Consider the following 26,054-nt stretch of genomic DNA (forward strand, 5'->3'; position numbering starts at 1 on the left):
TATTACACCGTGGCTAACTTCGGACCAACTGAGTTAAAGTAAGTGCATTCAGTTCACAGACGCTCTTATATAGAGTGATTTAGCTATGATGCAAGCGAGTCGCGTAGCCGGGTTGCAGATGCCACCTTAAAATTAAGTCTTGTAGTCACCCTACTTGCCAGTTATCTAGATTAACTGATAGAAATGTATTTTTATTACGTCTTTTCTAGTTATTATTTTATAATATTACTTTGATTGCAACTTCCCATAAGAAACAGTCCCAAACTCTTAGGTTCGACCCCCTTCCCAGCAAAAAATGAACCCGGCCGTGCTACTCCTTCAGTGTGTTCATTTGTCAAATGCTTCTCACTCGATACGCGTGCATATAATTTTCTTTGCATGTGTTATATATTAACGAAATAAGATAATGCTTTTAATTAAAAAAAAAAAAACTTACAGCACTATACTATAAATATACAGCACAGCACTATAGCTGTTATTACTATAAAACAAGTTGTGAAGCTTGCATTTTCTACTCAGTGATCAACTGTAGCATGTTTCTTATGTTCTCTAGTGCATGTGTTAGCTATTACCCCAAGCAGCTAGCAGTCGGTGCATGATGATGCGAATACAAATGCATGACTTACGTGCATATATTTATTGTGATATTAGTCTGAATGTCTTGCTCCTTGCTGGAATTCAGGATTCCATTGACCTTAACAAGAGCCCCATGACTTACAGGTGCAAAACAACCCCCTAACATCAAAGATCTCCTATCAAATAGTTATCCTAAAGTAGAACATTATTTCCAACACAAGTATCATTGTACTGACATCAAGCTCACCACTGGCTCGCCACTGGCCAAAAAGCTCTTCTGACTGAAACACATACCTCCAATCAAAGTTCCAATGCTATCAATTTCATATATCATCTTATCATTGTTAATATTCCGTTGTATACGCATGAACACTGTCCCTTGATCATATAAAATAAATATCAAATAAATAAACAAACAAACAAACAAACAAATAAATAAATAAATAAATAAATAAATAAATAAATAAATAAATAAATAAATAAATAATTAATTGAAATGGCGCGTGCGTTTCTTCTGAGGGCCAGCAGAGGACAGCAGTCAATAACTAATTTAGAGTTGAAGAACTTGAGAGCGAGTCCATTAGCCCTACAAACTGGAACTATTAATATTTTTCTGGCAACGCTAGTGAGCTTCGACACACACCTTTATTGTGCAAAACAGAAAACGTTTCGATCCCTCAGGACCTGAAGAAGTGTTGTGAGCTTTGCTTGCATTTATGATAGACCCGAATTTTCAGCACCTCAGCTGGATGTGCGTATTTTTTTGATGGTAGTAATATTTCCTCTCTATAGGGAATCACTATAATTTTGCGCATATCAAAATGAAAATAAACCTTTGTCAGACCACATTTTATACTTTATTTTACTGTGAAAATTAGGCTATGTTATTAATTCCCTTTTTACTTTTGCTGCGTTTGTATGCGAGAGAGAGAGAGAGAGAGAGAGAGAGAGAGAGAGAGAGAGAGAGAGAGAGAGTTGACAACCCCAAAAAAGAAAGAGGGGCCAGAGTTAGCCAACAAACTGCCAGTTTCCTCAACTAATCGGTACACATCAAGAAGGGCGAGCCCAGATTCTAAAATTAGATAGTTGTTTCTGTTCGGTCGGTGCCCCGAGGCTGCCATTCTTTCCATTAGCCTACCCGCGGCGCGAGCGGACCTGTGGGGTTACGTCTTCGGTGCAGCCCTTCCTCACTTGTAACTCAGCGCTATGCTGGGCAAGAAAACCTGACCCCCTGCAATGCCCGTTGCTCTGTGATTAGAGCAAACACTGCGTGAGGTTATACTTCCCTTCCTGTATCAGTCAGGAGGCTAAGTCACCGAATTCTACATTGTAGCACTTTTGACAGTTTGGCTGTTACTCAGGAGAGACACGATGTCGAACGGGAATAATTACTTAAACCTCCCTAGTAAGGAGACTATTCTCAGCACGAAATCTGCCGAAGAGACGGACAACTCGGCGATAGACGATGAGGACGACGACGAGGAGTGCTACACGCTCGTGCCGAGGTCCTCCCCCGTGCCCAGAAAGCGCGGATTGTCACTCTTCGACGAAACCGTGGAGTACATGAAGATTCGTCTGACTTTGCCAAGCAGAAGGGTGTCTTTCGTTGACAGCCTAGGTGGGGATTTGGTGGAAGTCAAAGAGTTCGTCGCTTTTGACTCGGACGAAGAGGAAGACCCGAGATGGGAAATAGAGGACGCTCGCTACCGCCCCGCGCCCCACGAACCAATTTACCAGGTGTGCCCAGACTTCGAGGTTCCGACCGACACAGCCTTAATGCTCGCGGTGCAAAAGAACAAAATAGAGATGGAGTCCGTGTCCGTCGTAGAGCACGACCCGCTTTCATTCACTGGATTGATTCGAGTCCTTAACATTTGCTTTAATAAGTCGGTCTACGTTCGCTTCACCATGGACGGCTGGGGCACATTCTTCGATTATCCTGCAGACTACGTGCAGGGCTCCAACGACGTTGAGACAGACCAGTATTCCTTCAAGCTGTCGTTTGCTGGACCTTTTATAACGCACGGCAGCAGAATTGAGTTTGTTTTGCGCTACGAAACCCCCGAGGGAGACTACTGGGCGAACAACGAAGGGAAGAATTACGCGGTGGTTCTGAACGTATCCTACATGGATGATACTGTTCAAGGGAATGGGATGGATGACCGAAAACTCAAAAGTATCCTGAAAGCAGCCAGGTTAGTGACCTGCATCTCCCCATGCAGCCTGGCATTCTACACAGGGTCTAGGCTACTGGACACATGTTAGGCGTATAGTAGGGGAGAGCGGGGAAATAACTAACAGTTTTCGTATTTGGCTCAATTCTGAAAATATTACTATAGATAGATGAACCATTTTTAAAACAAATAGCATACATCCCTTGGCTATGATTACGCACCACAATGACATTTCTGGGACATACCATTCAATAGCAATCTCACCAAAAGTACAGAGAGTTAAATGTTACATTTAACCCCGAGGTTGGGGTAAAAAATAACATGGCGTGGGGTACGTATCTAACAGTCTTAATAGCTTTAAAAGTTAATACAGAGTAAGGCAATTCAATACAATTCCACGTGGTATGATACAAACAGTTTTTAATTCATTTTTTTTTTACTGTTATATGTTTTTCGTGGCCTATCTATATCAACGAAAATCTATCACATTATACAACATTGTACATTATTCTCCGGTTCCGGGGGTGTATACACTTTTGCCTGGCTAGCAATCCCAGCAAGCCTGCATGCTTTATCAAAACTATGCGATATGTTAATCCCTAAAAGAATGTTTATAATTACATGGATTTGGGTTCCTTGGCCTACACACATAATACATTTGCTGAAAACACTTCCGGTAAAAAAAGTGCACTTGCATGTAGCCAAATGGGCAATAACTCCCGAAATATTTATTGAACTCTTCGTTGGAGACAATGAGAAATAGGTCGTTCAAGCTGGATGCATCTCCCTAAAAAGTGCGTGTTACATTTTACCCCACGGTTTTACCCCGCTCTCCCTTAAACTCATTCTGACGAAATGATGGGCCTATGTTTCATAAAGCCGTCAAAGCAGAGAAAATCCGTGTGATGTTTTAAGATGAACTACTCTTAACAGTATGCATCATAACCACAAAAATACATACCCTACACTGAGGATGCAGTTTCTGCGGAGTGCAGAAAATAACAGGACGTTAAGAGAAGCAGATATCAGTGTAGAAACCAAACATGAAGGACCAACTGTTAGCATCGACTGTCAAAAAGACCCGTTATTGGTATGGATTCAGTCAACCATTGTCTTCAAGAAAGATACAAAGTACAAGTTCACAGTAGCCATTTCATATGTAGTTACAATTTTTACCTGTGGCTGTTCAGCCGATGACAGATAAATGTTTTTTATGACAAGTTATTTCTACCAGTATCTGGATGCCAAATCCGATCATGCTTTACCGTCCTGTAATGGGCGCTTATTCTGTCAGCAGTATATAAACAATATAAGAAGACCAGGCTACAGAGATATTGTCACTTTCATAACAAAGGTCCTTTCAGGAAATGTAATGAAGTTCATTTCATTAACTGAAATGTCCTCATAGACCATTAATGCATATTTTAAAATTAATTAACCATTAAAGGTGTGAGATCACAAATATGTGATTAGAATGTTCTTGACTGCACATTCTAATGCTGATTTAACAATCACGACTAGTAATTGAAAGCAATTGAGTTCTAGAACTCTGACCATAGAATAAAAAAATAAATAAATAAAAAAAAAACATTAAAAAAAAACTACGGTTCAAAGGGTTGTTTGTCACCCTTTGTTGGATTATCAACCAGAGCACCATGCAGCTGGTCCTCTAAACCAAAACAAACGGGGGAACCTTTAGCATTCACAAAGCGATAAATGACTGCTTTTGAAACAGTGCCATGTATTTGCAGGCTGTAGTCATAGATCCAGCCCTTTTTCAGAAGTCTATTTTTATTTCTTTGTAACCTTTTTTTGTTTGCCTAATTTGCTTTTATTGGCGTGTGGCCACTGTTTTGTGTTAACTTCATTGCTTTATGTAAAACACTGTGTTATAGACCTGCGAAAATAAAGTAATGAAGTATTTATTGACAGCAGTAACACGTGTGTTTACAGTACTACATAGGCTATGTGTAGGCAGTACCGCTACATACATGTAGGCAAAGGATCAGGCACACGCTCTCCCCTGTGCATTATGCTGATCTCAGTGGTCCATTCCTGGTTAATAATGTAAATGATTATTAATATGAGTGTGTTTTTTGTGGCGCCCCGCTCACCACACTCCCCCAGTGACTGGCTAAGGGAGCGGAGCGTCTCTGAGGGCTGCGGACTGAAGCTCAGAGAATGCCAGCAATCTGCGGGTGTGCGCGCCCGATCAAAATAGGCCCGCGCGCGGGTCTCACTTTCAGCCCCGCCCTTTAGACGGCTCACCCCTGGCCTTTCGACAGGGGGGCAAGGCTGGAAATACAACAAGACACCTGCCACCCCCCCCCCCCCCATGCCTCCTGTACGGTAGTCTAGTGTGTGATTCAATAGTTCACTGTCCCTTGGAGCGCGGCCAGTATACCTCACAGTTTGTGTTTTGGCCACAGCAGCAGATATGCTGGGATCCCAGAGAGTAGGTCAAGATTATAAGCAAACAAAAAGTCTTAAATCGCCCCCGAGAAGTGCAGCTTTGAAGCCACTTCACATTAAGTGGCGGGACGGACGGACGGGGGGGGGGGGGGGAAACTGGAAAAGCCCATTTAAAATGACCCCCCCATACCCCCCCTCCCCCACAAACTGAATTTCCTGACTATGCTGCTGCTCTCACCCCTGTGATGTGTTCCACTTGTTATGGAGCAGACTGTAGGTGTCAGTGCTAATGCTAAAGTGTAAGTTCATTGATGTGTCACACTTGTTATGGAGCAGACTGTAGGGGTCAGCACTAATGCTAAAGTGTAAGTTCATTGATGTGTCACACTTGTTATGGAGCAGACTGTAGGGGTCAGTGCTAATGCTAAAGTGTAAGTTCATTGATGTGTCACACTTGTTATGGAGCAGACTGTAGGGGTCAGCACTAATGCTAAAGTGTAAGTTCATTGATGTGTCACACTTGTTATGGAGCAGGCTGTAGGGGTCAGTGCTAATGCTAAAGTTCTGGTGTATTGAGTTTAAGGGCATATGCACAGATACTCAAGGCTGTTTGAGTTCATCCATCTTATTCACAATCTAGCAAATCTACAAGCAGCCATCTTCCAGTTGTCATGTTGTTTTCTGATGATAGTGCCTAGTTGGTTCTGATGTGTAAGGACATTAACATTACTGTGTAATTCAGAGGTACAGAGATTTGTGCAGTGGTGAGTATGTACAGTGTTGTGTGTGTGTGCAGTAATATGTGCAGTGCTATGTGTGTGTGTGTGTAGTGGTGCGTATGTACAGCGCTCTGTCTGTTTTTGTATGTGTGTGTGTGTGTGTGTCTGTGCAGTGGTGAGTATGTTTACAGGTCCACATTGTGGTGTCGTGCAGTGATGTGATGACCATCATGTCATTTGAAATGTACAGAAAACTTACCTGAGGGCATTGTAGACATAGCACAGGTTATTTCTTATGAGTATGGTGGTGTGCACATTTACAGTAACCTTTGTTGGAGCACCTCTGTCTCCACAGCTAGTTTTTTAGAGTCATGTTGTATCTATGAACAGATAATCACTGGAACGGGCTGAAAAATAATTTCAGACTCCCCCCGCCTCCCATGAACCCTATCCACCACGGCCCCAACCCCCACCCCCACACAGTAAGTTCACCAAATACAAGCTTTGTCCTCCTGTCAATCAAACTCCTTAAAGGGGGATAATTCTGGAGGTTCTGGGTATTATTTCAGTTTTTGGCGTATGTTTTCAAAAAGTATTTGTGTGCAATGAGGGGTTTTTTAAATATTTACAGAAGTTTCTGATTTCCTGTTGTCTCCACAAAGAATTCTGGGGTTTGCAGTTTAAAACAAGACAATACACTTCCAGCAGCTCCAGAGCGGCTTGCAGAGGTTTTCACACATGTTTATTATCCTTTTTTTTAATGACATTCAATCTCCCCATCGGTTGGAACTGTTTCCTATGACGCATGCAGCTTGAGATCACCGCGCTCAAGGAAAGAACTGGCATGGATTCCTGTATCACCAGAGCTGCATTTGGGAGCAGGTCCTCAAAGCAGCAATAAATCTACAGGACCGAAAATGGTTCCTGCTTGCACAACATCCATCCTGAGGCAACTGCGTAGGGATGGGTGGGCGGGGTGGGATGGGTGGGAAGGGTGGGCTGGATGGACAGATCTAAATGGCACCCTGGCCCCACCCCTTTGGATCTTCCATGACGTGTGCTTCAGTTCTGGCCCTCCCAGTTCTGTACCGGCCTGGCTATTTGAGTATTTCTGTCTGAGCTGCTGACTTGTGGGTGGAAAAAGACAAAAACATCTCACATGTCATGTCACTTTCACCAGCTGCATTTACACAGCCCAGATCTACTGAAAGTGTGAGTAGTTGTCCTCAAACGGGATGACTGCATAGCAGTTTACCTTCCTTGTCAAACTCTTAGCATTTCAGCGTCCGTTGCAACTCCTCATCCGTAAATTCAGGGCGGAACTCTTCCATTTCAGTATTCCATTTCATGACAATTGTCACTTAATTTTCAATTTGTAGTTTGGCTAACATTAGGCATGCATGAACAAGCAGTGTGCATCTAAACCTCACTTCTCTGGTCTTTGAACTTGGGAGTACAGAACTGAGACATTAAGAAGAACGTAAAATGGATTTTCATGTTTATTATTTTGAATGGACACTAGAAATTCAATGCCTTAATATCATAACTTTTGCTTTACAAGCTGCTTGTAGTGCATTTTCTTGTTTTAAACCCAGAACCTGTGTGCTAACCATTGTGTGCAGCTCACTGGAAACATCCTTTCTAAAATGGTTCCTATCCAAAAATAGCCTGCATTGTACACAAAAACTGACCAACTGGCCAATCAAAAACATGCACAAAAATGGAGATACAATTTAGAAAAAATATAAAGGGAGATATTCCTTTATAAAAAAAACCTTTCCCATCGCTACTGAAAGGGTCATTTAACAAAGGTAAAAGTGCCAAAAGTGAAGGAATTTATGTCTGCGACTCCTCAGTCCTGCAAAATACCAGAATACACTCTCAACCAATCAAATGACAGGCTTCATTTGGCTCGGCATCTCAGCCAATCAGAAGATGAGGTAGCCACTGGGAGTAGAATGAATAAACAACATGCTATTTCTCAGGGAGAAAACTGTTGATACAGAGGTTATTTGTGGTTTAGGCCATGTCTGACTTTAATATAAACGGCTTCATCAATCACAGGTCCCTGTGCTGCTGTCATACAGAACTTAGAGAGAAGGACAAGAGTATTCCGAAGGCTGTAGCACTGAATGTGTTTGGGCACTGCTGTTGCACCTGTGAACAAGGTGTTTTACCAGAACTACACTGCAGTTGCTACATTTTCTGGGGAGGGGCGCTGCAAAGAATTGTGGGAGATGGGCTGTACGGCTCCCCCACACTTGACTGAAGGAGTGCTTGAGCCCAAAGGGGGCAGCAGGGGGTGGGGAGGGGGGGGGGGGGGTCTAAGCCCTACGTCTCGTTTCCAGGGTATTGGGACACCTTTTAAGATGGCGGCCGGTTGAGCCTGCCTGAGTCTGAGCAGAGAGATGAAGGTGGCATTATGGGACAGGCTTGTTTGTCTGTTACGTTAATAAGCAGTGTGCCTGTCTCTGTTCCAGAGCGGAGGACGACTTTGAGGAGATCCAGGCCGCAGACAGTGTGGAAGGCAAGTATGAAGTTCATCAGGAACAGAAGCTTGCACTGCATGCTATTCCAGTGTAAATACCAGCCTCACAACGGAAACATCACACCATTCAATGTACTCGCTGATAGTCCTCAAGGTGACAGCCGCACCTTGCTGGCGTGGTTGTCAATTTTAGCGCAGAGGATTTATTAGCTGTTTTTCTTAATTGACACATCAACTTTGCACGCAAGTAAAGGTTCACTTAAGAGGCACACTGGACCTTTGACGAAGCCACACCCCACGTTGGTGATAAAGGGGCACAACTCCATAATGCAGCACTGTCCTTCAAACTGTCATGACTCACTGCCGGACTCGTTCTGCAGCGGACGCGAGGGGCACGGGGACGGAGACCGCCGCGCCGAAGCGCGCGCCCGCTCGACCGCAAATCGCTCGGCCTAAGATTGACATCGAGGTGAGGGGGGCAAGCCCGGGAACCCGCGGTTTTCAGGAGGAGCCGCATGCAGAGGCTCAAAAAGTGTGGTGCGAGCTGAAGCTTGCTTTACCGGCTCCGTCTGTCCTTCACTCCGTCCGTCTCTCTCACTCTCTCTTCCTGTTTGAGAAGCACGGTGTTGAATGTGCAAGGGGTCCTCAACCGTGAGCCTGGAGAGCCCGGGCAAGCCTGCCTGGGCGAGTCTGTCTCATCTGTCTGTTCTGTCATGCCACCTGGTTTCATGAGTCTAAATTGGTTGCTGATTCTAAGATGGAAGCACAAACCTGCAGACCCTTTCAGTCTCCGGGACCAGGGGCGGCGACCCCTGATTTAGTTCATGAGGCTCAAGCTTTTTAGGGTGCGATTAGGTCCCTCTGCTAGATTTCATGATTCATGTGTAGGGCCACCAGTTTGTTTCCCCTTGCTTTCTCGCGTGGTACTTCAGTCCTCCACCAGCTAGAGGTCACGATAGCCTCTCTGTCGAGCACCTTCTCAAACAATTATCCCATTTGCACCGCCGTAATAATCCAAGTTGATAAAGTAATTGCGTCCAATTATGCACAGACAATGACTGACAGTGATGTTACAAGCAATACCCACGTGTTAAATTCAGTTCATTTACTTACTACCGTGAACATGCTTCAGTATTTTTAAATGTTGTACAGGGACATGATGAACTTTGTTAGAAGCAGTGGGAAATGCCCACATTAAAAATGAGAGCAGTTATATAAGATTTAACCTTTATGCACAAAAAGTAACATAAAAAATAAATGTATGATTCAACTAAATGTTCATGGTCTTCAATCAAGACTTTGTGTAAAATCAGGTGTCCAAGTGCTGGGCTAAAACTCACACCTGCCCTTTTATGATAAAATTCTGGTTTTGGTCAGCAACCGATTCAGACTCAGAAAACCGGGTGACCTGAGTTAACTGTGTAATCAACCGCTTCAACTGATCAATTGCTGTGCTGCTCAAGTTCTGAGTAACAGCAGAAGCCAGCAGACCCTGCAGCTCTCCAGGACCAGGGCTGAGGACCACAGGCTGAAAGACATGCTTTTCACAGCATTTCAACTTCCATCCATGCTCATTCTCCTTCCTGACTCTCTCCATATTCAATATCTTTTTTTATTATAAATGTCTAAATCAGAAACTCATTTGCATGATTGGTCACTCAACTATGTATTTGAAGTGCCTATGGGGAGTCATGGAGGATAACCATTTAAATCAGTGCTCTCAAACTTGTTGCCATGGAGGGCCGTGTGTATGCAGGCTTTCATTCCAACCAATTAATGCTGCCTTAATTGAGTCCAATTACTCATTCAGCCATATGCATTTAACTGCATTGAAGCACAGAATATTATCAAATTTTTATTTAGACAATGCGGGTCACCATAGACGTCGGGTCACCATTATGTGCAATACAAACCTGCATCCCTAATTCAGCATATAATTGAACTAATTATATAATCAAGATCTGAGGCTGGAATGAAAACCAGCATACACATGGCCCTCCATGGCTCTGAGTTTGAGACCACTGATTTGAATTTGAAGTTTAAATCCCTGCAGGTTACATGGTGGACCTGTTGGTCACATGGTGAACAACTGTTGGCCCTATTCATGTGTCTTTTGGACAAGGACAGAGGCCTGTACGGCCCAGCATCGATAGCACAGACATACAGAGCATTTACAGACGAACAGCTCAATGTCAAGGTGAAGTTAGCCAGCTTTGCTGAGATGTTGGATAGTCACAGGTGTGGAAAACTCCTGGCAAAGTACATGCTTTCGTTGCATCTCAGGCAATGGCAGCTACCAGAGAGGACATTTCTGAAGCAGTGGTGGCCTGGGCCCTCTGCATTATCGGCAATGACAACCCTGGACCCAGAAGCCGCGAGGCTTGTCCACCAGCTTCCATTGGTCATAGTCTCATACCCCAAGCTGCTGCTGCCTGAGTGTCAGGGAAGCTGTTTTAGAAACAGAGTGAGGTTAAGTGCTCAGGATTTTCTTGAAATATAGTCAATTGTGTTTTTGTCTTCAGAGCAGCACTCTGAGGTAATTTATTTTACCCAGAACTTTAAGTACTTGCATGGCTGTTTAAGAACAGAAAGAACTTCAAAGAATGGGGCCGATTCAGAATTCTTGAAATGTTTCATTTGAAAGTGTCATCAAATACATCAAATTATCAGCCTAGAGTGGACCAGAGAAAAGCCAAGGTCACCATGCTGGGCCAAACACAGTGTTGGATTGTAAATAAAGACTGCAGGCCTTGTACAAATTGGTTCCTTCTACTTTGAGTTCCTTGAAAACAGGGGATGTCCAGTTCAATAGTCCTAAAATGGCCGGTGTGGATGCAGACCTGTGTTGTAACCCAGCGGTTCTCAAATTTGGTCCTGGGGGACCCCTATGTATGCTGGTTTTCATTCCAATTAAAATTCTGGGATTAAAATTGTGATTGGATTACCCTCTTATGCCACATTATGTTAGAAATAGCTATGCATCCAATGAAGAATAAGTCCCATGTTCACATAGTGTGTATTGTGCTACAGTGCACACATGGGTACTGAAACAAGCCATTTGGTTCATACAAAAGAATTCAAAGACAGTGAGCCAAACTTGCATTGTTTTAACAAGAGTAAGGATACAATTTATGAAAGAACCTACAAAACATGTGTTCAACAACCCTAATTAAGAGTTTGGCTGTAACGAGAACAAGCATATACAGAGGTCCCCCAGGACCCAACTCGAGAATGTCCAGTGCTAAAACGCAGTGTCCAGTGCTAAAAAATACAACTAAACTCAACCTGATTCTTGATCAATACCTTGACTGAGTCAATACTGGGCCAGAAAAGCCTGCACCACATCTGCTCTTCTTCACTAAGACTGGACTACACAGTTGCATTGGTCGCAACCAAATCATGGATAGCACCAGTATACAGCCCATACTGCAGAGTCAGTTAATTATAATAAATTGTGTTGTAATAACACACAATGTCCAGGACACCTAGAAATGTCCATCAAAACAAATTTACTAAAGTTTTTTTTTTTACAAATACTTCAACTCAATTATGTACCTTTAAGTACAATTGTCACATGTTGTGACACACACTTGGGAGGGAGATGTGACAGTTCTGGGTGTGCACTGCTGTTTGCCACATGGAAGGAGAGAAAGCGCACTCACACCAACATGAAACCAAATAAACACCTTCCCCTTTCCCCCTCATGGGTTCCAGGCAAAAACAATAAACTAAAACAACAACGACAAAAGAAAGCAAAACAGAGCGACAGCTTTTCAGCTGGCCAGTGCCTCCGATTTTCAGCTGTGGTTTTTCCATGTTTGTCTTTTGTGCGCTGACAAACAAAACAAACAAACTCGCCCTCTCAGTGTGTGCTCCCAATCTCAGCCCCGTACCGTAAAGACAAACACAGGAACACACCTTTAAGCACCTGGGCTGATTACTTAACACAACCCAGGTGCATGTGCTCTCTCCATTGGTAGGCGTAGCCAAGACAAATTTTAATCTCCCTTAGACCTAATGCCACAATAATACTCAAAAGTCATTATATATTGAAATGCCTCTTAATACTAGAACATGAGGTTAAACTTTTAATAGTTCCAGTTCTTTAAACGATAAAACTGAAATTACTCTCCATGCACATTGTACGTATTGTGCTATAGTGGACACATGGCTAATAAATACTATAGTGGACACATGGCTAATTAAAACTCTCAAAAAATGTAATAAACAATTCATCATTGAAAAACAGCAATTCTCCAAAAGTGTAAAGCACACAGCACATTGCATAAAGACAGAAGGACAGCAATGACTGGCTCACCCAACCTGGATATATGCGCTGCCATGACTGGGGATCCTTGTTACACAAAAGCAATCATCAAAATGTGCAACCCATCAAAATAGGCAGCCATCTTGGATCTTTTATGTCATTTCATCCTAGCGGCCATCTTGAGGAGGTTAAATATACCTACGCGGTTCTGTGGGTCGATTCAAGGTTATCTTCATAGATTGGAAGTATACATATAAAGAACAAAGAAGAAATGCACAATTGAAAAGTTGACCTTGTAAGTTTGATATTATAAAGTTTCCTATACTGTGCTATCAGCACATGATACTTTATGGATACAATTATGACTTATTAGGTGGCAGCATCACAAGAAAACTTGATCAGCAAGAACTCCTTTGCAATGGTGACATGCTTCTATTCTGGGAGAAGATGTTTTGGCCACAAGAAGTGGAATGAACCCTTGCCCAGTTCAGCTCTTGGAACTGAATTGCGAACAGGCTAATTCCAGAGGCATGTTTGAATTGTGCTGGACAGGTTGAAGTTTACTGAGTACCGGGTGAGAATGCAAAGCCTTCGTGAACCAATCAGCCTTTACTCCAGTTCCTCTCACGTCTCTGTGCAGGGCAGACTGGAGTCAGTGATGCCCTCCTTTACCCATGACCTCCTCAATATTTCCTGTCCTGGGCCTTCTTAAATGCCCTCATAACAACACCCCCCCCCCCGCCCCCCAACATAGTATTACAAGCCCCAAGCAGAGTATTGCCTTTCAGTGCCCAAGAGCTGCGCACTTATTTCATTTGACCTCTGTCATTCGTCCAGAACCCCATTTGATGGGTTACCCACTCTTTGTTGTAAGATACATATACTTTATTAAACCCTCTGGGGTAACCCTCTGTCCTCTGCATTTGACCCATCCCCACCCTAGCTACATGGGAGCAGTGGGCAGCCACAGTGCCGTGCCCGGGGACCAAGCCCAGTTCTGAGTCCAGTGCCTTGGTCAAGGGCAAATGGCAGGAGCGTACCTACCCTGACATTGTAGATCACCAGGCTCCCAAACCGGGCCAGGACCCATGAGTGGGTGGTCAGACACACATTAAAAATACACCATGCCTACTACAGCTCCTGTTGACCCCCCTTGATGTTTACTAATCTCACGCAACTCAGTACATCTTTATCAAGGACGTGAATCATTTTTCAGGGCGCTGTGTGTATTCGCAGCTCAACGGAGAACAGCATACAGAAATTCTCAAGACCTGGTCTGATCAGAAAACACATTTATGCACATTTATTTTCTTTTGGACACACTGTGGTTGAGGAAACACCACATTCAGCACCACTTGCCTGGGTGTCCTTGTTCAGTTGCAGGTCAGTTCAGTTCCCCTCATTCATCCATTGAACCAACTCTCCAGGATGCCCTCTTGCACTCAGGTGAAAGAACTCCTTTAGCTGGCCTTCAACTAACTTGTGCCAAACTCCGTAGGGAGTACAGTAATGGAGAAGGTCACCGTGGATCAGTTACCTCATCTGTTACCGCGTGAAGCAGTATGTTAACAGGACACTGCTGACATCACTTTGATGAAGGAACAAACCAATAAGAAGCCAAGGATGAGTGTCATGATGCTGGATATCTACATCAGGAGGAAGACTGAGGCTGGGCTCCGTAAGAGGTGTGGAAAAGCTTAGCCAGCGCCAGATTTCCCATGATCCCATTCTCAGAGAGAGAAGGAGCAACAGAACTCCCAGTAGATGTTCTATTTCTGGACATGTCTGTGGATGCACACACTACCAAATCCACCTTCGGAATCTGAATGAGGAGATTTCAGCTCAATCAACATGCATATTAGTGCTTCAGCTGAACTCTTTATCTTTAACATATGTTATGTCCGCAGCGGCAACCACAAAGAACAGCTTTCTATTTTGGGTTGGTATTGAGCACGCGCGAACAGTTAGTTGCCCTGATGTCCCCCGCTTCATCTGCAACCCTCAAACAATCTGATACCCAGCTGTTATCATGTAGTAATAGACAGCACCCAGGAGACATGCTTGTTTTTAAAGCCTTGATACCATAAGATCCTTGGCAAAACTGACTTTTTATACCCAGCATATCTGTGGACCTCCAAGAAACCAGTCTTTCAGAAGACCAGATAACCATCATTGAGACCCCTCTGATTGGGTTCCAGCAGGTCATCCTCTGCCTGATTCAGAATTGTTTCATTTTTGGCAGGATTACAATAAAATTATCACTTTCAAGGCATGTTTAACATGCAACTCCATCTGGCTTTTCCAGAGATCAATGATTACAGAGCAGCAGACGAGGTTCTAGGCCATAAGAGATTATTGGTACCTTTCTTCCTGGTTTTCTTCAGAAATGTGCTCAACTTGTCCACTGGCTTTTCCAGTTTTGTGAGCTCTGACTCATGTTTGAGGTCAGAGAACTCCAGGCCAGGGAATCTCACATCCTGTCATTGAGCGCATCCTGAAGACGACAGAATAAATGTTTTGTTCTCCAAAGTTTAGGAGATTTGGGGGGAAATTCCCCTGGGTACCAGAATAGGCATTAGCCCACAGCTGTTCCATGTCACTAGGGGGGATCAGCTTGGGCCATAAAGAACCATGGTTTCGTTCCAGGAACAACTTCCCGGGCTGTTTGCCAGAGCCCCTGGGAAACCAAGGAAATAGTGGATACTCGTAAAACTGAAGTCAGTCCGGAAAAGAACAGAATAAGAGGTGCATTCACTTCACATACAGTTTTAGTCCCAGTATTGGGGAAAAAAAAACACTTTTAGCCCTGCTCACATGAAATGTTTAGGATTCACAGCCATTTGGCTGTAGATGATGTTACCGTGACAACATTTCTGAAAAAGTTGAAGTAACAGAAAAATGTTCCAGGAGTGTCCTTAGAGTCTGACTGGCATCTCCCGATGGCCCCATTTAGTCATGATAAACATCATGATATATGTGTCAAATTTAAGAATATTGAGAATGACAGTATTGAAATGGTAGATTTGTTAAACAATGCCAAGATTACAGACAAAAAACTGAACAGAAATAAACATCCACAATTTAAATTCTTTTAAAAACGAATAAGAAACCTGATTAACATCCGAAGGCCATTCCTGCAGTGTTCTCTGTGGCTTGGAGATAACATGCTCCATAATAGCAACTGCTATTATAATATTCTCATACAGGAAACTGGGTGCGTGTCCACGTTGGGTGTGTTCACCCTAATTTTCTTTACATCCTGAAAACCAGAGATTGCAGCTGGGAGCCCAGGCAACAGTGGAGCAGCTTTTTCCAGGCCTGCAGCCTGAAAAATGGCCTCTGTGTACGCTATAAAAATTGACCATGGGGGTGTTGTCATGTCCTGGTAACTGTCTCTTCCTTTGCTTTCCTATTATTTGTTAATTTCCTTTGTTAGTATACGCCTCAAACTTTAATAGCCTTTAGGTTACATTTCCATTTTTTATGACCGAAGAAAGCCAGCAAAGAATGATTTTAATAAATTAAGTGAAAATCTTTGACTAGCTTTTTTTCTTCAATTTAATAGTTCTTTACGTAATGGGCTGTCCTTAATCGCCCTTCTTACCTGATTTCTTAACTGATTCAAATGATTTTACTGCACTCCAATCTTATTTAAAGGATTCGTAATGTTCATATGTTGCCACCAGCATCATTGACGTCCTCCGCTCTGTGTATAATATAGTTATACTATTTCATTTATCTATAGTATATATACTATACTGCATATAGTATAGTATATACGTATAGTTAAAACTGTTTTTAGTGGTTTGATTATTTTATAGAGGGACTGAAACATGACCACTGCTACCATCTCTGTGGTTATTACTCCTGTTGCTAGAATTCTATGTTACTGCATCTCCCTGTAAACCAATCATGTAACATAATCTACTGTGTACATTATAACTGGGGTTCACATAAATATTTAATGTGAAATACATTTCATATCTTATGAACTGCCTTGTAGAATAATTTGGTGGTAAGCAATAGGGGTGAAATGAGCTCATATAATCAGGTTACATAGAATTTTTTGTTCAGTCCTGATCTTAATGAGAAGGTTCCTTTCCCCCCATAAATGTAAGCTGCACTGGCCTTCTTGTGTATTCACTAAGACTTCTGCAATCTGGTTAACCCTTCTGATTCAGAAAGGACTTGCACGTGTCCAGTCTAATTATTTCCCATGATTGTAAAATTTCTCTTCCAAAAACTATTATTTCATGAGGCTATTACAGATATTACAGCAATGCACCAGCCCTCTGAAATGCACCAATAGTTTAGTTTTCTGGACATAATTTAAAGAGAAAGCAAAATTGGAAATTTGTGTGGCAGAAACATTCCTGTCCACTGAAACTGAAATTTTATTTATATGCACAATTTGCAAATGCAAAAAAGGCAGGCAAATTTGGGATTTGGGACAGTTCAAAACCTCATTGTATGGTCAGACATTTATTCATCACAAACACTTGAAACAAGAACGATCAAAAGCAGTGATATTGACTGTGAAATAATTCACAAGCTTGTCCCTGGAGCAGAGGTGGATATTTGTGTCTATTAAACCTGTCCTGTACAACTGTCTCAAATGAGAATTAGACTTAAATCTTTAAGTAAAGAAAGAAATTTCCATAAAACATACGGTGGGGGTGAAGTGTAGATGGATTTTTTCAGATGTTGCGTGAATTAAATATATTTCTTGAAAAGAACATGTGAAATGGATAACAGGAGAGAACATGTGGTGTGTAGCTTTTACATTGTGCAGGTGAATTGGTAATTTGGAACAATCTTGTGCTTTCCTGTCCCAACCTGTCAATCACAGCTCATTGAAGCATCAGCGGCAATTTAGGTAATGTGCCCTCTGCCTGTTGCCCGCCTTCACATTTCATTAACCCCCAATCTGATGTCCCATTCCAGCTCGCCCTGCTCGATTGGATTGCCAGAACTTCTCTGCCTATGTGTTTCACTCCGGGGTGGTGGTGGGGGTTTTACTGTGATGTGTATTAATTTTGTTTTAACAGAAATTTCAAGCAAGAGTTTTGGCATCTGATAAGGGAAGGAAAAGCCCTGTAATATTAACCCTTTCTCAGTGTTTAATAAGTGTGTTTAAGCATCCTACTACCTGTAGACACAGAGGCCAGGAATGGGTTAAAACCATGACTGTCCTCTCCTGCTCCCATTCCTGCTTCTTTTATTCCTAAAATATTTCATGCTTTAAAAAAAAAAAAAAAAAACTGGCCAATACACAGGTGCTAACCCCCCCTAGTTCTTGCTGGTCGTGTTATGCAAAAAAATTGAATAACACAGTGTCAACCACATGATGTATCTTGAATGTAAAAATGAAGGGGAAAACTAAAACAGCATGGTTCTATATACATTTGACCTGTTATGTTATTCCTATATTATATAGTATTTTCTAACTTCACCCTTTTACTAAATGTATAGTCATCATTTCTGCCAATTATTTATAAGAGTACCGTGTGACCTGACTGTGCTCCTGTTTGTGATGTTTTTGTTTGACCGGTTGATTCTGCTGTTTTGCTAAAGAGATTTGTGCTTGAATGATGCATGGTTAAAAACTGCAGTCATAAACCCACCAAGCACAACAGATCCTTTTAAAGATTAAAATGATGTTACTGAACTTTTTTGTGTATGGGCTTACACAAACGATTCCAGAAACATTTGATAATGATTGGCTTATTCATCACAAATTTGCAGTATGATTCTGACTTTTTCTCAGAGTACGAAATTGGCTATTAAGTTTGTGAAGTCTCTATATGCTCACCTAGAGCCGCGTTAAGCGATGTGATTATGGTGAATGAAAATGTGAAAAGTTATGGAAATATTATGTTTTTGTAATTTTGTTGTCTTGAAAACGTGTCCTTTTTTGTAACCTATTTATAACATACAGTAGCAGAGTGACACTGTCATTTTGGTGTGGTAATATAAGAATAGTTGAAAAAATGTTTCAATATTTACCATTTAACTATTACCTTTAAAAACCTTTAAACCACTTTCTAGTTGATTTCGTATTATTTCAGTTGCAGGAGTCAAAGTTTTTGGTCAATGAACATTCAGCCCTCTGACTTTATTTCTTTACAGTTTGCCACATTGCTTTTAGTGAGAGCTGAAAATGCCGTACTCTGAATAAACAGTCAGATACGGACAAGAGCCCTTTTGTGAGAAACCCAGCGTTGTAGAGACTCAACCTGTTTTCCAGTCCAGCTGTTCCGGTCGGGAGGAACTGGGGCTCTTTTGTGGAGATCCAGGGCTTTAAAGGAATAGGGCATATGCGGGTCCTGCCAGTCTACCCTCCTGGGATTGTGCCCATGGGAACTAGGGCAATGCCACCCTGGGGGTTGGGGGTTGGTGGTGGAGGGGTGGTGGGGATATAAACATGACTCTACATTGTAAACACACACACACACACACGCCCCCACACACACACGCACACACACACACACACATGTCCCATTCCTGTGGGTTTCCTGAAGACCCCACTGCTGGCTTTGAGGGTGAGGATTGATTTTCAATTTTATGCGGTTTGTTTTCCTAAACGTGAGATCTGAGGGAACAAGTTCCAGTTTAATGCAACATTGCTCGTGTTTATCATATAAATGTACCAGCACTAAACTGACTCACCACTGTTAACACCCATGCGTCTCTGTAAATATTTTACCTGTACACATATACACTCTGGGCAGCACTGACGGCATTCGTGGCATTTTAAAATTATGCAAATGTAGCAAAAAAGCAAATGTCTTCAAAAAAAATATTGCTTAATACTGGGGAAAGATCCTCCTTTAAATTTCCTTTTGCTGTACTGCATTAGCCTGCCTCATTGAGCTTTTGTATGAATTATGTTGTCAAAGATGTAGAACACTGTAGGACAAAATGTGAGGCACCTGGACTCATTTAATACCTATTTGTCAGCTATGAATGAATTTATGAATTTGTTTAACCACTTCAGAGCTTGACATAGAAATGTCAGTAGAGACAGTCATGCTTTATTGGGCTTCTTCTCTTGTGTCTTGCCATTAGTCCTCAGTGCCATAATCACTATTGTCCTTTTTTGGCATGTTTTTGAACAGAATAAAGATGCCAGACCCAGCTCCCCCTCCAAGACTGACACAGATCATCGAATAGTAGACAGTGTTCCGCTTTGTGCTTCCGAACCCCCCTGTGAGACACCCCTGTCCGTCTCGGCTGTGGAACAGGTAGCAGTCTTCAAACCGATAACTAGTCAGCCCCTAGCAACTCAGCCTCAGTCTGAATCCCCACAGAAAGCTGATTTTACAAAACGCGATTGGGTCGTCGAAGAGCATAAGGAGGACACGAGGATCTGCAGCTATGACACCAAGACCAAGATTACAGTCAAAGTCTCCTCAGAGTCACATATTTTTTGCCGAACCACCACTTCTGAGCAAATCCTCCCTCCCCATGACGAGAACGGTCATGAGAAAGACCAGGATGCACTGAAAGGAGAAAGCGACTCAGAACCTCCTTATAAAATCCAAGAGCCACCCCTCAGTATCCGTATTCCCTATAAAGACCCGGACACCGACTATAAGCTTGAAATGGAGGCTAATGACCAGATCAGACAGGATGTTGAGGGTTATCTCAGATACACAGAGGCCTTCGGCAGTTCTCAGGGCTTGGTCAGTGAAAGCCAGGAAACAGGTCCACCTGAGGAGGTGAGTGAGACAGACCCTGAGGGAGAGCTTTCTGTCCCAAGACCAGCCGTAACCTTATCTGGAGAGGAACCGGCAGGCTTTGACTCCATTTGCACCCGCTCTCCACCTGTCTATCCCAAACTGGTCCGATCTGAGAAGGACCAACCATCTGAAAGCCCAGAAGAACCTGTCAATGTTCCTTACCCTGCCCGGGCCCTCCACTTCTTACCAGATGAACTAGCCACCGAGTTTGATGAGTTATTGGTTTCCTCAGGTTATGACACGGATCCCACGAAATCTCTCTTGGAGTGTCCGGTAGCTTCTGTGGGGGAAATTAGTCACACAGTGCTAGACACCATGGGGGAAACCACCACACCACCGCACACTGCAGACCCTGATGTCGTTATGCCGTCAGTGAGCCACACATACTCCCATGTTCCAGACCAAGGAGTCTGGGAGGAATTTGCTGAAGAATATTCCTTCTGTACTGTTGGTCCAAGCGACAGTGCCTCTCAGGGCTTAGAAAGCCTTGTAGAGGAGGAGGTGGTTCACCAGGAAGCTGCAGAACTGGCTGTGCCACCGAGCGACGTTGGCACGAGCAACAGTGCCCCTCAGAGCTTAGAAGACGAACAGGAGGCGGTGGTTCACCATCAGGCTGCAGAACTTGCATCTCGTCTACGCCAAGCCTACGTTGCATCTTCAGTCTTCCTGACCTTCGCCTTTTGCCTGGTGCTAGCCTACCATCACCCCCATATCTTACCCTTGGTGCTGCTTTATCTCATCTGTCTCTGAGCATGTCCGGCAGTCAGCCTGCCACTGCTCGTCCTCAGTCCCCTCCACCAAAGTGCCTGCGAATTTTGCTGAAATAAAGCCAGATGCCCTTCACCCCCGCTGATAAAAGAGAATAAATAAGTGCTTCACAGCCAGGACTGTAAAGAAGGATCCTTACCTAAAGTAAGGAGAGCTGTTGCATTCAAAGCTCGAAAACACAGCAGCTTTAGTGAAACAGGGTGAAGGATGCTTCATCATCTGGAAAGTTTTCCTTTGAGTCGGAAATGGTCGTTTCTGAAACGTCTTCCCCAGAGTCGGAATCCGTCTTTTCTGAGCCGTGAGCAACTCCAGAACTCATTTTGGGTTTCACATCTGCAGAAGTATTCACACATGTACTTGATGTTTGGTTTACAAAATCTCTTACTACAGGCATGATTTTATACATTTTTGTATAACATTTTCAAAAGATGAATGGGTGTGAGGCTATGTCATTCCTCGTGTGTGCTTTAACTTTCATAAGTTTATTTCTTTTCACATTAATGCAACTTTGGCCTGGATTCAATCAACAGTTGCCCTTAACCCTAACTTACACACACGGTGAGCTCAACGAAATTAACTAAACAAACTCCATTGACAGAGTTCGGTGAGTTCATTTTCTTGATTTCTGAACTCACCAAACTTTGTGGAAAAAGAAATATAAACGTTTGTATTTAATTGTTTATATCACTATTTCTGTGCACTTATATTATTTTGCATTGTCACTTTGGATAGGAGTTAAATCCTAAAACATATTTTTGTGTCATAGTGAGTTAAGTACAAATATTGATTGCATCCAGGCTTGTGTACATCTGAAGTATAAAGTTCTGGTCACATTTGGAATGCTAATGATAAGCATAATGATTCAAAGTTCTTCCTCCTGAGGCCAAGGAACTTGTCACATCAAGTGATATATATAGAATACAGAAAGTACTGTGCCTCCAACAATTAGCTACCCCTGAAATTGTTTTCTGAACCTTTGTTGCACTGTCAATATATTCTGTCATACACATTTCAATGACCCAACTGCAAATGCACCATGGCTAGCAAGTATCTTCTAAATGTATTGGAAAATCCAAAGGTATAACAGAAAAGGCACAAAAGTGCATCCTGTTGTAAATCCAGTAATTGATATGAGTATACAAACATTAGTTGATGGACAGATGTGCAGAAAGGAAATGTTCTTAGTTGAGCCCATGGGAAAATATTGTTTCTAATATTGTTTTCCAATTATGTTCTTACATCACTGTGTTTAAAATTTCACAATAGTATTTTTTCAACTAACGGTGGAAACTGAAATTAAATTATACCCAGGAAAAGTGCTTGGTTGGACATGCAAGGCATTCATAACGGTAATCACTACAATTTGCCTTTAGTGGGAAGTTTCTCTTGTGAATATTGATGTATGTGATTGGGATATGTGGTATGTGAACGGAGAGGGTTTAACACAAACATTTGACTTGAGTTGTGGGTAAGTGAGAAGGACAAGCTAAGGAGCTAAGCTAAGGAGGTCTATAGAAGGCTGCTGACATTGTTTTCTGGGGGCCTGTCCTTGACACGATAGTATGTCCTCGATTCACCCTTAATTTTGATTCTGACACTCTCTTTTAATTGTAAGTAAAAGTTAAAGACACATGTTACCTGAATATAGGCCAGTAATTTCATATTGTTCTCCCGTTGTTACAGTGAAGATTCACTGGGACTGTTGCCCTCTTGCCCTGCTCTCCAGTCATTCTCTCTTTGGGGTAGGTTGCAGGTTCATTCCTGCTCTGGTCGAATCATGATGCAAATATCAGTGTTGAGGCGGGCACCAGATCCTCCAGATGGCATATTCTCCACCTGTATAAACCTCCTTGGCTTTACTGGTCTGTGTAGTATGATGGAGCCAGGAACTGGGTAAAGGAGTAGTCTGAGTTAATGCAAGTTGTTGGACTGGAACGTCAAGGCTGAGACGGTGGGACTATTGGAACTCAGGAGAATGAAGACATGGCAAGTGTTCTCTGTATTAGAGACAGGAAATGCCTTCTTTTTTTTTTTTTGAAATAACATCCGGTCTCCACTCTTAAACATTGGCGAAGTCTTCTGGATGCGGTGGAATGGTAAGCATGTCCTCAGTTCTGTTAGAGACTTGGACCATGTCAGAAAGAGCTTACTTTCCTGCTATTGAGTATATATGTTGAGTTCACTGGATGAGAAGGTTAAGTAAGTGAAATTTTCTCTAAATGTAGCCTTTTTACTGCAAGGATGTCTTACGAAACTTCCGCAGTACCATTGGAAAACAGTATGGAGGATATTTTTTGCATACTGCCCATCGTGTACTAAACAATACACACTAAACAGTAGGCAGTATATGTAGACAGTACATATTTTGAGGACCCATAGTTAGGAGGCTGTTTCAGATACAGTCCTTCTGTAACCCGGTTGTGTAAAAGGAGGAAGGGGTTTGGGTCTGCCCAGGCAGAACTGCATGTTTTATAAGTTTTATTATCCAAAATATTTGGTTCATCCTGTGCTGAGAAGACATTTTGCCCTGTATGCTGAGAATGCATGGATGTTTTTACTGTACGACTACTGTGAAAATGATGACATTTCCATCTGTGCTAAAGGGGTTTTATGACAATGCTTGGGAGAAAGTCTGTGTGCATTTGCAGTGTTCGTGTGTGAGACAAAAGAGAAATGTTTTTGAGCACATAAACTCCCATCAAATCCTAAACCTGTCTTTGCGTTTCTCATTTTACACTTTCGTTTTCAACTCATTCATCATTCTTCTGATTAACCATTAATGAGTTTCCATGCACAGTGCACTTTTATTGCTCTGCGTGACACCTTGTATTATCGCACTTTGTCACAGTGAAGCAGTGTAAATATTTACACCATAGTGCCTTGGGAAAATGCAGACTTCAGTGCTTTAGAAATTTCACTGCAGTAAACACTGTTACCTAATTACTCTGTTCTCCCATGAGCCTTTGCACCATGGAATTACTTTTTTTTTCTGTGTGGGCAGTGCTATATGTTCCAGGACAGCTTTGTGTGTCTAATAATCTTATGTGCATCCATGTCTTTCCCTCCATTTTGGCAGAGTTGTGTCTGCAGCTAGTTCTGCCTTGAATATACCACTCTAAGTTATAATCCTTCCATTATTACTTTAAGCATTCGTTAAGACTATTATTATTATTAGTGTTGTTGTTGTTGTTGTTTAATAATGAATAAAGATGTCAAGATTGACTGAGGGGGAAAAAATTGTATGCCACAAAACAAGATTAGCAATTAGCAGCCAATTATTCCGTTCATAAATTGCTTAATTTTTGAGGAAAATAACCCAAAACCTGGATTCAATAAAACAAAGGAATTTGGATTCACCACTTATAGAGAAAGCCCTACAGCATAATTACTGTGCAGGTAACTAATTTATCCCTGAGATCCCAAACACCTACTTCTGTTGTACATCTTATGTCAAATCCCAGGAGAGCTCTTCAGGGGTCACATGGGCATTGTACTGTATGTGTCAGGGTCCATGTGTAAAATGCGTAGCACATTTTCTGAGATTATCCTCCCTAGTTAGTTTGCATTTTAAAATGGTTCATTTTGGTGAGGTCCTGCAAAACGAATGGGAGTGAACTGGGAAACCAGGAGGAACGGTGATGTACGGTCGTGAACTGCCGCGAACGGTCAACAGGGACATCTGATGCTGCTAGTATTCACACCATGCAAATACTATGTGGCAAGCTCCACAAAAATGACTTGTGCTATACCAAAGTGAACCCCTTTAAGTAGAACACTGAACGCCTCACGACAGAGCCCTGACCTGGACATACGATAATTCATATAGAGTTTTGGCAATGTTGGTCTAGAAAAACAAACCTGATATACACGTGCCTTCATGGTCCTACCACTGCACCACACAGCGTGTTGGGATGCAATCTTGCAGATGTGCGAAATCAGAACAAACACAGTATAATGTAACCTAGTGGGTGGCAGCAAAATAAACACCCGTTGGGAATTTTTGTTGTTATTATTAAAGAGAAATGTAGAGAGATGTAGAGAAATTCCCCCACGCTGATCATTTAGGCAGAAGTGGGAGGAGCCAGGGAGTCACTCCAGCTACCATAAAAAGAGCTCCTGCTCTGATACTGTCCTTGAAAGGGTATCCATTACACGAGCACCAGCAAAGTCAATAAAACCACAGGGAAAACCCCCCTAAAAACAGCACCAGGTACATTTCAGTAAAGGATCAGAACAGCAACCGCAGGACAGAAATCTGCAGAACATAAATGTACAGTTTCTGTTTGTTTCCTGTTTTTCTGTAAGGTGTTTTGTAACAGCATCTCTGAAAAAAGGCGCTGTACAACTCAAACTTCGCTGAATTCAACTCTCGGCAGTGAATGGGGGATTTGGCCCCACAGTGAGTGCCAAGGGCCTCTACATGAAAGAAATGCAGGAACTACAGAAAAGAAAATGAACATTTGTAAGATAAGATGTCAGAGATCAAGGCCTCACATTCTGCGAGTCTGTATTTCAGTGAGTGAGCTCAGGAGCTCAGGAGTGTGTGTAAGATCAAATGACGATGTGCCTTCTAGAAGTCCGTGCCCATAGTAGTCAAGGTCAAAGAAACTGTGCTGGTGCTTTACAGAGTAAATAACATGGTGTTCGTGAGTGTGTTACTTTCTGACAAATCAAGTATCCAACTAACTGCACACATTCACACAGAAATACATTATTTTATCTTCTTTGGTTTGGAACCACTTTTGGAAACAAGATTTAAAGTAAATGTATTTGGCATTGCTTGAAAATCACCCCAAGATCATGTCATGTCTTGTCTCCATTACATTCAAATGAAATTAACAAAGTTACAAAGTTGTGTTTAATTCAAAATGAGACACAATCAGTGTGCAATTCACTATATTCCATGTG

The 26,054-nt window shown here is 42.4% G+C and overlaps 1 protein-coding gene across 2 annotated transcripts; it reads left to right on the plus strand.

The window, feature by feature from the left end:
• Positions 1–1,599: 1,599 nt before the first annotated feature.
• On the plus strand, positions 1,600–23,856 carry si:ch211-167b20.8 (protein phosphatase 1 regulatory subunit 3A). 2 transcript variants are annotated; one of them, XM_064304878.1, is made up of 5 exons: positions 1,600–2,771; positions 8,362–8,408; positions 8,750–8,838; positions 17,486–17,512; positions 19,755–19,854. In XM_064304878.1, the coding sequence occupies exons 1-4, from the start codon at positions 1,948–1,950 to the stop codon at positions 17,510–17,512; spliced, it is 987 nt and encodes a 328-aa protein (XP_064160948.1). In that variant the 5' UTR covers positions 1,600–1,947; the 3' UTR covers positions 19,755–19,854. The 2 variants fall into 2 exon arrangements, with proteins under 2 accessions (XP_064160948.1, XP_064160946.1); XM_064304876.1 differs by lacking the exon at positions 17,486–17,512 and having other exon boundaries at positions 1,604–2,771; positions 19,755–23,856.
• The last annotated feature ends 2,198 nt before the right edge of the window (positions 23,857–26,054 follow it).

Source organism: Anguilla rostrata, chromosome 13 (genome assembly GCF_018555375.3).
Source record: "Anguilla rostrata isolate EN2019 chromosome 13, ASM1855537v3, whole genome shotgun sequence".
NCBI classification, from domain to species: Eukaryota; Metazoa; Chordata; class Actinopteri; order Anguilliformes; family Anguillidae; genus Anguilla; species Anguilla rostrata.

Bases quoted from the DNA above. Each gene is read 5' to 3' on its own strand.
- si:ch211-167b20.8 (XM_064304876.1), top strand. From the start codon at position 1,948: ATGTCGAACGGGAATAATTACTTAAACCTCCCTAGTAAGGAGACTATT. The intron at 2,772-8,361 runs GTTAGTGACCTG...TCTCTGTTCCAG, and splicing joins AGTATCCTGAAAGCAGCCAG to AGCGGAGGACGACTTTGAGG. The intron at 8,409-8,749 runs GCAAGTATGAAG...CTCGTTCTGCAG, and splicing joins GGCCGCAGACAGTGTGGAAG to CGGACGCGAGGGGCACGGGG.